A 13,305-nucleotide genomic window follows, 5' to 3' on the forward strand; every position below is an offset into this window, starting at 1 on the left:
AATCAATGTTTACATCTAGTCTACAACGTTAAGAGAAAAACTACACTAATATAAGTTGTAAAAGACTTTCTGTAGCATAATTATAATAACGCGATAGGAAGACTAACAGGTAAGTACAAAAACCACCATCAGTCACCTGAAGTTGGTCTTTCCAGTCCAGGTTCAGAGTTACCTGACATTACGGCCATTTTCTAATTTCAAACCGAACTAGATGGACTTTGATTTTTAAAAAGGAACCACATTAAAAAAGGTTTAATGTATAAATTAATAAACGTAAATCGCATTAAAAAGATTAATGGCCTTTAAAAAACTAAAAACATTTCTAAGGTGGACAGTGTCACCATCACCAATAACACTGTAACGTTATGTATAAACCTGAGGGCAGAACATGTTTCAATTGGTGCTGTCGTTGAGAGTCTGTTTTGTTTGTTTTTTGTATTAAGCACAAAGCTACACAATGGGCTATCTGTGCTCTGCCCACCACGGGTATCGAAACCCGGTTTTTAGCGTTGTCAGCCCGCAGACATAACGTTGAGCCACTGGGGGGCCGTAGAGAGTCATAAACAAGCAAGACAGTAACATGTGGCTTATTTTGACCTGAGTATCACACTGACCACACACTGGTGCATCAGTCCCAGATAAAAGAAAACGATGAGTTCAAAAACTGTGACCAATGTGTAGTCTAGTTAGAACAACTTCCTCTTTCCGATCCTTACAGTAACAAGACGGCCAAAGTCCAATATAGGGTTTTATTTGGAAAAGCTTGTTTTCACATTGCTCACTCCAAGTCGACTGCTAATTGGGACAGAGCCGAGCCTTGTATACAGGACCATAATCTATATATGGAACAGGCACAGCAGTGATAGTGTCAGTAGATAGATTTAGCTGCAGTGTCAATGAGCTCGTCAACGTTGCCCGGTATCCAGAAGTAGGTGTTAAAGAGACATATGTCAGTCAGTTTTAAATATCGGCGAGAACAGGGTGCGAACTAACGTAAAGCGATTCCGTGGCCAGTATAGAACTAAGCGAGTCAGTATAAATAGTGCAATTTGAGTACTACTTAGCTTGATCCAGGGCAAGAGAAATGGCATACAGTTCAGCAGTGAACACAGAAACTGTAGAGGGGATTCTGCGCACAACCACCAAACCACAACAAACCATGGCAGAGCCCACACAGTCACCTGATTTCGAACCATCTGTATAAATAGGAATGGAAGGATGGTTCGAAAGATGTTCAGCAAATAGCAGACAGTATTTCCAATGAGGGGTGTCTGCTTTACTCAGATGACGTAAAGATAGCTCACATTTGGGGGACTGTAATAAGCCTCGGTGGGATGGGCTGACCAGTGGTTACAGCAACATTATCCAATAACAGACCCAATTCATCCAACTGCGCCTGGATACAAAGGTCAAAAGGAGCAATGGCAGATCATCTTGTCTGAAAAAGAATGGCCCACCGAGGAAGGAAAATACAACCCCAGGAGGGATGCTTTAGTGAGGAACGAAGTATCAAAGCATATAGTAAAGACAGTTGCAAACGGCAGAGATGCAAAGAAGGTTCATGAGACTATGTATAAGTTCTGAACTGGGGAAGTGCAGAGCTAAAAGTCTTTGATGATGAATGGGGTCCAGCATCTTTAAAGCCGATAGTATGGTAGAGCCATAGACCAGTGAACCAGTCGAGTTTCGTTCGAATAAGAGCACGATATATCTTTAACATAGAACATCGATCTGCTCCCAAGGTAGTGGAAGAGAGGACACAGAAGATCTTCAGTGCTCTTGTACATTTGACCCGTAACTGCTTGATGTGTGGCATATAAAGATTAGCTTACAGTCAAAGATAAACCCCAAAAACTTAGTCTCAGAGACCACAGGCAGTACAACTTCACCAATCAGGATCAGGGTAAAAACCCTGTTGATGGCAAAAGTGCATGAAAATGGTTAGAGAGAGAGAGAGAAGGTAAAGCTATGTGCTGTGGTTCACTTCAGTAAACAATTGATGGCATTCTGTAGCTGCCACTCAATATACCTCATGTTCGACGACTGACAGGAAAGTTGTCGACATAGAGCTCTTTTACAACAGTGAGAGAGAATTGTTCAGTGATGGCATTAATTTTCATACTGAAAAGTGTGACACTCAGAATACAGCCCTGAAAGACTCCAAATTCCTGTAGAAAAAAACAGGAAAGTGTCGAACCCACACAAATTCGGAATCTTCCTTCCATTAAAAAATGTTTAATAAAAATGGGCAAATGGCCACGTAAACCGTATATATGGAGGTCTCGCAAAATACCACACCTCCATGTTATGTCATAATCCTTCTCAATGTCAAAGAATATTGAGACAAGATGTTGTCGTTTGAGAAAGGCTCCTCTGATTGATGTTTCAAGTCGATTCAGGTGGTCCATGTTGAAGCGCTGTCGTCGCAACCCACACTGGGTGAGCGAGAGGAGGTTGGTTGATTCGAGGAACAAAACATGATGAGCATTAACCATCCTCTCTAAGTTCTTACAGAGACAGCTCGTCGAAGCAACAGGAAAGTAGTTTGAAGGAATTTTGGGATACTTCCCAGGCTTAGAGAAAGTTAGGACAATAGCCTGGCGCCAGGCATCAGGAAAGATATTCTCCTGCAAGATCCAGTTAAAAACAATCAGAAGAGAAGCAAGAGATAAATGGTGCAGTATTTTATAGTGTTCATCATCAGGTCCGACTGATGTACTGCCTGACCAATGAAGGGCCACTTTGTGTTCCACCAGTGTAAAGGGACGATTATAGTCAGAGAGATAGTCAGCTCGAAAGGAAAGAGGTGATCTCTCTGTTCGAGTTTTGGTGACTAAGAAGGTTGAGGAAGAAGAAGAAGTGCTAAATACCCAACAATAGCTTTCACCTAGAGTATCAGCTACTTCTTGGCCATCTGAGCAAGACCAAAGGGGGGACAGAATTATATTTCCACTGACCTTTTGAATCTTGTCCCATGTGACTTTGGAACTGGTACTAGAAAATATGCTGGTTGTAAACTTAATCCAAGATTTCTTCTGGCTTTGACGACTTACCGGCAAAGAACGTGCACGGGCCTGTTGGAAAGCGATGTGGTGCGAGAGTGTGGGATACTTACGAAAAGTATCCCAGGCCCATTTTTGAGCCTTCTGTGCCATATGGCAGGCAGGATTCCACCATGGACGAGGTATCGTGAAAAACGTGTCAAGGTTTTATGAATACATTGAGCAGCTGCTTGTATAATACAGTCAGTTACCGCTGCCACACAGTGGTCTATTGATGGCTTACAGACAATGACAGGATCAAGTTCTACAAAAGCAGTGAAAGAAGGCCAGTATGCTTGATCCAGCTTCCATTAGGGCACGCGGGTCGAGTGACATCGACCACGGCTCGTCTCTTTCAAAATTATAGGAAAATGATCACTGCCTCGTGGATTATTGTCAACCCTCCATGAACAGTGAGAGAATAATGAAGGGGAGCAAATTGAGAAATCAATAGCAGTAAAGGACTGAATAGGTGTGTGAAAAGAACCATTACTGAGAAGAGAAAGGTTGTGATCAGAGAGCATACGTTCTACCCAGCGAACCCTCACATTAATATCAGCACTTCCCCAGAGGGGATTATGTCTATTAAATTCCCCCAGGATTAAAAAGGGAGATGATTACTGTTCAACGAGAGCATCAAGGTCTGATTGATATGTCTCTCCAGGCGACAGGTAGAGAACAAACAATGATGGTATGACCCAAGAAAACACGGATGGCTACAACCTACAAGGGTGCATCGTGTGGCAAAGACAGGTTAGACATATGCTGCTCAAACAACAATGCCACCCCCTCCATGCACTCATCCATTACACAGCCTGTCATTTCTGTACAAAGAATACCGCCGAAAGGTGGCTGTATCGGCAATTTTCAGAAATGTTTCCTGTAAGGAAAGACATTCAGGATAGTAGGAAGCAATCAGTGTTTAGATGTCATCCAGATTAGAACATAAGCCTCGACAGTTCCATTGTATCAAGGTGGCCATTTTTATTTATGTGTATGCGAACTGGGTGAAGAACCCTTCTAATTACGACCACGTCTTTTTTTTTCTTTATTGTCTTTATTCAAGGGAGGTATATCGACCTCCATGGATCCTGCCCTGGGTCGACTGGGCAGGTCTTTGTTGTTGGAAGAGGATTCCAGTGACTGAGGATGTGAATTCAATGAAGAAAAAACGGTATAAATGGGGTCTGAAATACAAGAACTGGACGCAAGAACAATGGAGGAAGGTGTTATTCAATGACGAGACTCATTTCTTCGTACAGGGTCAAAGAAGTCTGCATGTTCGCAGATCTCCAGGTGAGAAACTTCGAGAATCTCACATAAACCAGTTCGTAAAACGTCCCTTGAAGAAGATATTTTGGGGCTTTTTCAGCTACTATGGCATCGGGGGGCTTACATATCGTAGAAGGTATGATGCGGGGACGACAGTACATCGAAGTTTTGCAGAGAAGAGTCGTTCCAGAATTGAAAAAGATATTTCCTGATGGATCTGCCATTTTTCAGCAATAACTGGCTCCGTACCACACATCGAAACTTGTGAAGAATTTTATGACTACAACGCGAATAAAGGTGCTGGACTGGCCTGGAAACTCTCCAAACTTAAGTGCTATTGAAAATATTTGGGCGATTTGTAAAGAAAGACTTCGGGGAAAAGAATGTACTACGAAAGATAAGCTAATAGAGACCATAATTGAGGTGTGGTACCGCGATCCAAAAATTAGTAAAGATTGCAGTCAACTCGTGGACTCGATGCCAAAGCGGATTAATGATCTGAAAAATAAAGGCGGTCATATCGTGTATTAATTTGTAAGTAACTTTTGGATTCTCAGAAATAAAACGCAAAAAAGTGAAAATAATCGTAATTTTCCGTCTTGTTTCAATTAATTTGCACAAGGGTGTAGGCGGACGTGATGATGTAAATGTTAAAATGAGAACATTGGTCGGCATCATAATTCTATCTTTGTGAGTAGAGATACCTGTCACTGCAGAAACTCCTTGGGTGGAGAAACCAGCGAGAATCTGACTCTGGGATGTTCTTCAAATCCCTCTCAACAATGACTCCTCGTGAAGAATTCAAAGTAGCATGAGGTGTAACCTCAATAGGTGTATCCCCAATTGCCTTTGAATGTAAGAGGAGTTCACTGTGTTGGGATGTGGATGTTTCATCCAATATGTCAACAGATTGAAGTTTCTTCACTGAAGTTGAAGAGCCAGCAAGTCCCTCTAACGTTTCGCCCGCCAGTCCTGCACACCTCTTTCTGAAACATTACGTCTAAATAATTACTAGCTTTGATATTTCAAACAACTATTTTTTGAGTTAAGTTTACTTTTTTACCTTGAATGTTCTTGCGTTTCTACAGGAAATAATGACAGAAATTGGAATTCTTTTCGTTTTAATCTTGACGTCCACACATAACATTGAAAAACAAAACGAGCTCAGTTGCTTGCTAGTTTATTTCTTGAACTTCGCGCAAAGCCTCTCGGAAGCTATCTGCGCTAGACGTCCTGATTTAGTAGTGATAGAGAGAAGGCAACTAGTCAACTCCTCAAACCGCTAACCAGCGAAAAGTGCGAAAGGTATAGATTATAAGCCCTCAACGTTAAAAGGGCGAGCATCCTCCGGAAAGGGTTTTAATCCCACGACTCTCATATTGCGATTCGAGTGTTCGATCCAATCGTACTCGGTTGTGAAGCACTGGGAGTGAGGGATAAATATGATGTTGTAACTGTCAATCTTAAATTTAGATTTAATAGAAAATTGTTTTTTTATTCGTTACTTTTAAGGAAATTACAAATTTAATAGCCTAAAATTTCAATAATACTCACACAGATCGAACTCTTACTGAAAACCATGACTAAAGTTTGCGTATATTTAGTCGTCAAATGACATTAATTTGACTAATTTAATAGTCTTCAAGTTACTACCCTTAACACACAATACTTAATGTGATTATTTTGACTCAATATATATACACATATAACTTACGTTAATATATTTAATACAATGTCATCAAAAATCAGTGGAATACAAATTACCATTGTTCGTTCAAACTTGCTTAATGACGTGTTTCTCTAACTATTGGTCTATTTTACAAGTTAGTTTTAAATTTCTTTTTGATTTTTAAAATCGTACCTTACATTCCAAAAGTGCGACAACATTTTCGTGATGTAACTCGGCCAGTTCCTGAAAGAAAATCGTTCTAAGTTTCATCATAATCAATCTACAAAAAATACAACATTTTAAAACAGCTCTTTCCCAGTTTAGTAGATGAAATATAAAATTAATCAAGAATGAAAAATGTTTTAATTTATATCAATAAGCAACATAATTTCAATAATATTAAATTTTCTGCTTAATATCAATAGATTTCGGTAGGCATCGCTGAGTATGTGATGTGTGAAGGATATTTTTAATACACTGGATGTCGTGGAATTTTCCTGATGATATTTACTGCGAAAACAACCAATAAAAAATGTGACCTTTACATGACATACTATTCTATCCTCAGAAATTCTAGTTGTAATAATTTAAAATAAAATCAAATTATTTTTTAAAACCACAATAAAAAATTCATTTTCTTTGACTTAAAAATATATGTTCTGTGTTCACAAACAAAAGACTGTAATTCATAAAATAAATTGAATTATATTTAACATATAATAATTCTTTTTAAAACCAGAATTTACTACTTAAAGTTACCATTTATGGTGACAATTGTTTTATTTATTAGGCTTAATGACGAATATATTTTACAATAATCATGCGTTTAACAGCTTACAGCAAAACAATTAATTAAATAGTATATTCAATAACATTTACTGAAAACGTTTCTGTGCTAAACGCAGTATACTAATCTAGTCAGTTTAAATAGAAATCAACGCTACCTACTCTACTAGACTTATCCTCAGAACAATATACGCCCTGGTAACATTTGCTACCCACTTCCTTAACCTCACAGGTGAGGTTGTCCCAGGTCCTTTAAATATGATGTAATACTATAATTTTCACATCTTCCAAATCAACGAGCGTAAAAGCCACTCCCTCTATATCGATGTTCAAGGGCAAAATTTACAAGTTTATCAGCAATACACTCCTTTAAATTGTATGTTACATATGTAGGGTGAATTTAACAAAGATAGATTGTATGTTACATATGTAGGGTGAATTTAACAAACCCAATAACTTCAACAATTTACAAAGATAGATTGTATGTTACATATGTAGGGTGAATTTAACAAAGATAGATTGTATGTTACATATGTAGAGTGAATTTAACAAACCCAATAACTTCAACAATTTCCAAAGATGGATTGTATGTTACATATTTAGGGTGAATTTAAGAAACCCGATAACTTCAACAATTTACAAAGATAGATCAGACCTTTCTTCATGTCTAATAAACAGATACTAGTTTTATTATTTGTGTTTTATCAACTTTTCTGGTGCTACCTCCAACTAGTACTAGACTGACATACCTTCCTTCATGTCTAATAAACAGATACTAGTTTTGTTATTTGTGTTTTATCAACTTTTCTGGTGCTACCTCCAACTAGTACTAGACTGACATACCTTCCTTCACATCTAATAAACAGATACTAGTTTTGTTATTTGTGTTTTATCAACTTTTCTGGTGCTACCTCCAACTAGTACTAGACTGACATACCTTCCTTCGTGTCTAATAAACAGATACTAGTTTTGTTATTTGTGTTTTATCAACTTTTCTGGTGCTACCTCCAACTAGTACTAGACTGACATACCTTCCTTCATGTCTAATAAACAGATACTAGTTTTGTTATTTGTGTTTTATCAACTTTTCTGGTGCTACCTCCAACTAGTACTAGACTGACATACCTTCCTTCATGTCTAATAAACAGATACTAGTTTTGTTATTTGTGTTTTATCAACTTTTCTGGTGCTACCTCCAACTAGTACTAGACTGACATACCTTCCTTCATGTCTAATAAACAGATACTAGTTTTGTTATTTGTGTTTTATCAACTTTTCTGGTGCTACCTCCAACTAGTACTAGACTGACATACCTTCCTTCACATCTAATAAACAGATACTAGTTTTGTTATTTGTGTTTTATCAACTTTTCTGGTGCTACCTCCAACTAGTACTAGACTGACATACCTTCCTTCACATCTAATAAACAGATACTAGTTTTGTTATTTGTGTTTTATCAACTTTTCCAGTTCTACCTCCAACTAGTACTAGACTGACATACCTTCCTTCACATCTAATAAACAGATACTGGTTTTATTATTTGTGTTTTATCAACTTTTCTGGTGCTACCTCCAACTAGTACTAGACTGACATACCTTCCTTCACATCTAATAAACAGATACTAGTTTTGTTATTTGTGTTTTATCAACTTTTCTGGTGCTACCTCCGACTAGTACTAGACTGACATACCTTCCTTCACATCTAATAAACAGATACTGGTTTTGTTATTTGTGTTTTATCAACTTTTCTGGTGCTACCTCCAACTAGTACTAGACTGACATACCTTCCTTCATGTCTAATAAACAGATACTAGTTTTGTTATTTGTGTTTTATCAACTTTTCTGGTGCTACCTCCAACTAGTACTAGACTGACATACCTTCCTTCATATCCAATAAACAGATACTAGTTTTGTTATTTGTGTTTTATCAACTTTTCTGGTGCTACCTCCAACTAGTACTAGACTGACATACCTTCCTTCATGTCTAATAAACAGATACTGGTTTTATTATTTGTGTTTTATCAACTTTTCTGGTGCTACCTCCAACTAGTACTAGACTGACATACCTTCCTTCATGTCTAATAAACAGATACTGGTTTTATTATTTGTGTTTTATCAACTTTTCTGGTGCTACCTCCAACTAGTACTAGACTGACATACCTTCCTTCATGTCTAATAAACAGATACTAGTTTTGTTATTTGTGTTTTATCAACTTTTCCAGTTCTACCTCCAACTAGTACTAGACTGACATACCTTCCTTCACATCTAATAAACAGATACTGGTTTTGTTATTTGTGTTTTATCAACTTTTCTGGTGCTACCTCCAACTAGTACTAGACTGACATACCTTCCTTCATGTCTAATAAACAGATACTAGTTTTGTTATTTGTGTTTTATCAACTTTTCTGGTGCTACCTCCAACTAGTACTAGACTGACATACCTTCCTTCATGTCTAATAAACAGATACTGGTTTTATTATTTGTGTTTTATCAACTTTTCTGGTGCTACCTCCAACTAGTACTAGACTGACATACCTTCCTTCATGTCTAATAAACAGATACTGGTTTTATTATTTGTGTTTTATCAACTTTTCTGGTGCTACCTCCAACTAGTACTAGACTGACATACCTTCCTTCACATCTAATAAACAGATACTGGTTTTGTTATTTGTGTTTTATCAACTTTTCTGGTGCTACCTCCAACTAGTACTAGACTGACATACCTTCCTTCATGTCTAATAAACAGATACTAGTTTTGTTATTTGTGTTTTATCAACTTTTCTGGTGCTACCTCCAACTAGTACTAGACTGACATACCTTCCTTCATATCCAATAAACAGATACTAGTTTTGTTATTTGTGTTTTATCAACTTTTCTGGTGCTACCTCCAACTAGTACTAGACTGACATACCTTCCTTCATGTCTAATAAACAGATACTGGTTTTATTATTTGTGTTTTATCAACTTTTCTGGTGCTACCTCCAACTAGTACTAGACTGACATACCTTCCTTCATGTCTAATAAACAGATACTGGTTTTATTATTTGTGTTTTATCAACTTTTCTGGTGCTACCTCCAACTAGTACTAGACTGACATACCTTCCTTCATGTCTAATAAACAGATACTAGTTTTGTTATTTGTGTTTTATCAACTTTTCCAGTTCTACCTCCAACTAGTACTAGACTGACATACCTTCCTTCATGTCTAATAAACAGATACTAGTTTTGTTATTTGTGTTTTATCAACTTTTCTGGTGCTACCTCCAACTAGTACTAGACTGACATACCTTCCTTCACATCTAATAAACAGATACTAGTTTTGTTATTTGTGTTTTATCAACTTGTGTGTTCTCACTCCAAATAGATAAAATAAACAAAATAACTCATGTCATCAAACTCCATTACTTTCATATTGTAGAGAATCATCTTAGAAAAAACAATAAACAGAGTGACACCTATAATGTGGGAATGTTGTATCAACATAGTTAGGTTAGAAACAATGTTAAAGCAATGCAGAAGAAAAATGTATTCAAGACAGCTCGTATTGGTTTCTCGTCACCAGGAAAGCACAAAAAAATGTAAAAATAAGTAAACAGATGGTAGAAGTATTTTAATAAATATGTTAGACCAACAAATTGTGTCGAGGTTAATAGGAACAAAGATTAATTATTCAGTATATACATCATCTTGGAGTGCAAACCTTATTAGAGCTTCTCTTGTTCTAACATATATTTTCGTCATATTTATGATCTAAAGTTCATACTCTACTCATTATTCACAACTAAAGGTGTATTGACAGTGATCTAATCTTTTGGTCTAGAGCTGGTTTTTTTAGCTTAACGGCAAGACATCTTAGCTCTAAGGTGGAATTTTTTTTGTAAGAATGTAAGACAACGCAGAGGAAAATAGAGGGAGACACTTTACGTTCTTTTAGACAGGGCAACAACTGGTAACACGACTGATGTTATAAAGTTTTTATAATTAGTTTTATTTTATTTAAGTACAGAACCTTCTAGTGGCTGATTCAGTGAATCTTGTCGTATAATTTAATGTGAAAAATATGTTATATTCTTTATTTATAATATTCAAAGCACAAACTTAATTTACATTCCTATGACAGTTTCCATGACTACTTCAGTCCCCAAAGTCATACGATAAGTTGTCGATGTTTTTCTATATTAATTTACGCACACGAAACGCAGCTGTTCGACCATTTCAAGGAAGCCTTGTCGCATGCTTCTGATATTAATGGAACATTTCATCATTTAACCTCGTGGTTCACGGTTAACATGGTTCACTAAATTAGTTACATTTACCATGACCCACTTTCTCCGACTGCCAAGAGCAGCCCTTTCACTCCCTTTCAAAGAAAGAGTTCACCACAGCTGGTTGACCTTGCGAAACACTGGCTGAGCGCGAATCACCCGATCTCGGCTGTTTACAAACAGTTTCATGTTTGACAACAACATTTTATCACTGTTGCCTCATATTGTGAGGACCTTGTTACGTAGCGATATTTATCTTAAAACGTTTCTCTTAATCTCTTCTTCTTATCTTAGGATAATCCAGCGTTGTTGGATTATCAGGAATAACCTTTAGGACTCCTGTGCATGAACTAAACATTAACAATATATTGAAACAAGCCGTTGTTATAACAATTAACTTTTAAACGTAAAAAAAACAACTAAAGTTAAGAAACCAACTATTTGGGTGAGAGATTTTTTTATGCAGATTAAGAAAACATGTTGACAGAGTGATCAGCTCATATGTGGAGAACTTGTGACCCCCACCCAGTAGCTGCTATATGTTTTTATTAATTGAAAAGGTTTGGTTTTTGAATTTCGCGCAAAGCTACATGAGGGCTATCTGCACTAGCCGTCCCTAATTTAACAGAGAAAAACTAGAGGGAAGGCAGCTAGTCATCACCATCCACCGACAACTCTTGGGCTACTCTTTTACCAACAAATAGTGGGGTTGACAGTATCGTTATAACGCACCCACGGTTGAAAGGGTGAGCATGTTTGGTTTGACGGGGATTCGAGCCCAAGACCCTCAGATTACGAGTCGAGTGCCATAACTCCCAGGCCATGGCAGGCCCTTGAACTGAGAAGTCTTAGGTGAGTTGGCACAGAATGACCCATATATATTACTATTAAATATTTTCCCAGGAATTAAAAATAACTACTTAAACAACAACAAAACTAATACTTTCTAACAATCTCAATGACAAATAAATAAAATCAAATGGTACAATAATTGATATATTTTCGAGACGTGGGCAAGGGATCCGAAAACTTAATCTGTACCGATTCTAATAAGACAAACGACTGGTCACAAAATATACATAAACTTTAGTGGTCAATAACCATTAGTTTCCGATATCTGCGCAAAGCCACGAGGTTTATATATGTAATATAATCGTTTGAAATTGTGACTAATGCCCGAGGCATTTAGACGCACGCTGGCTGAAAGCGTTTGCCCATTACGGGATTTAATTTTCTCTTGTACCACACTCGGCATCAAAGTGCAAGGCGCGATTGTGGAGAGCGAGACGCAAACCTGAGACCCTTCGGTACACAGTGGAACACTTGCCACGCTAGACCTCCTTGTGGTTAGAATGACTTTTCGTTTTCATTGACAATGTAAATGGATGTTCTTGTTTCTATAAAAGGAAATGCGATGACGGTAATATATGAATGACCAATCACATGATATATATATATATATACCTAACACACGAAACACAAGTTGGGGTGACGTCACACCAAGATTTAAGTGATGGACATACAAACCTTCAGTATTTTGATTTCTTTCGCCAGAAGATTCTGAGATTTTGCCAAATTTTTCTTCGTTATACTTTTTATTGCCACTGTCAAATCATGTTTCTGAAAAGGAAAACCGTGATTACTCACATGAACCAAACTTTTAAATACGATAATATTCTAAATCATACAAGTAATGTTTTAATAGACATGTATAATCTTGTTTAATTCTTATAAAGTTGAAATTCAAAGGTGCCATAGTTTGACCTCCGTATACCAACAACATAAGGGTTATAAAAATAAACAAACATGAAACACTGAAACCACTGGTAAACCTTTATTTAATTAAAAACGTTATTTTGCTGTTTTCCCTCTAAGACTAAGTCTACCAATCACAAATGTACAACGAGCACTTAAGTCCAGCAATCGTGGTGATTCAATATATTAAGTCGCACACCAATTAAGTGAGGAACCTTGTACAAAATAATTCATTATTATGGATTCATATAACCGTTATCTGTTTTGGTTGATAACGAACCGCGCTGCTAATCTTACTTCATTTTGTGTATACTGATAATTAACTGATTGCACTCGTAGATGTGTGCCGAGCATGCGAAAACATCCATTACAAAGTAGGCTTTCATGTGACGTAAAACAAAGCACGAGGCATACAACGTACGTAGTAGCTGCGGTGATGTACGTTTACCTTTCCTGCCGAGATAAACCAACACGAAAGTGGCTGGTGTTCTTTTAGAATACCTTACTTTGTGGCTTC

At 37.2% G+C, this 13,305-nt stretch overlaps 1 protein-coding gene across 1 annotated transcript in view; it reads right to left on the minus strand.

Moving 5' to 3' along the window:
- Window positions 1-13,305, minus strand: part of LOC143256263 (serine/threonine-protein kinase unc-51-like) — a 145,655-nt gene that overhangs the window by 114,868 nt on the left and 17,482 nt on the right. Inside the window, exons 2-3 of the mRNA XM_076513239.1 lie at window positions 12,561-12,653; window positions 6,175-6,225 (exon numbers count right to left, since the gene is read on the minus strand). Of these exons, the coding sequence (XP_076369354.1) occupies window positions 6,175-6,225; window positions 12,561-12,653 (144 nt within the window). The remainder of the gene's footprint in view (window positions 1-6,174; window positions 6,226-12,560; window positions 12,654-13,305) is intronic.

Source organism: Tachypleus tridentatus, chromosome 7, assembly GCF_004210375.1.
Source record: "Tachypleus tridentatus isolate NWPU-2018 chromosome 7, ASM421037v1, whole genome shotgun sequence".
Lineage (NCBI taxonomy): Eukaryota > Metazoa > Arthropoda > Merostomata > Xiphosura > Limulidae > Tachypleus > Tachypleus tridentatus.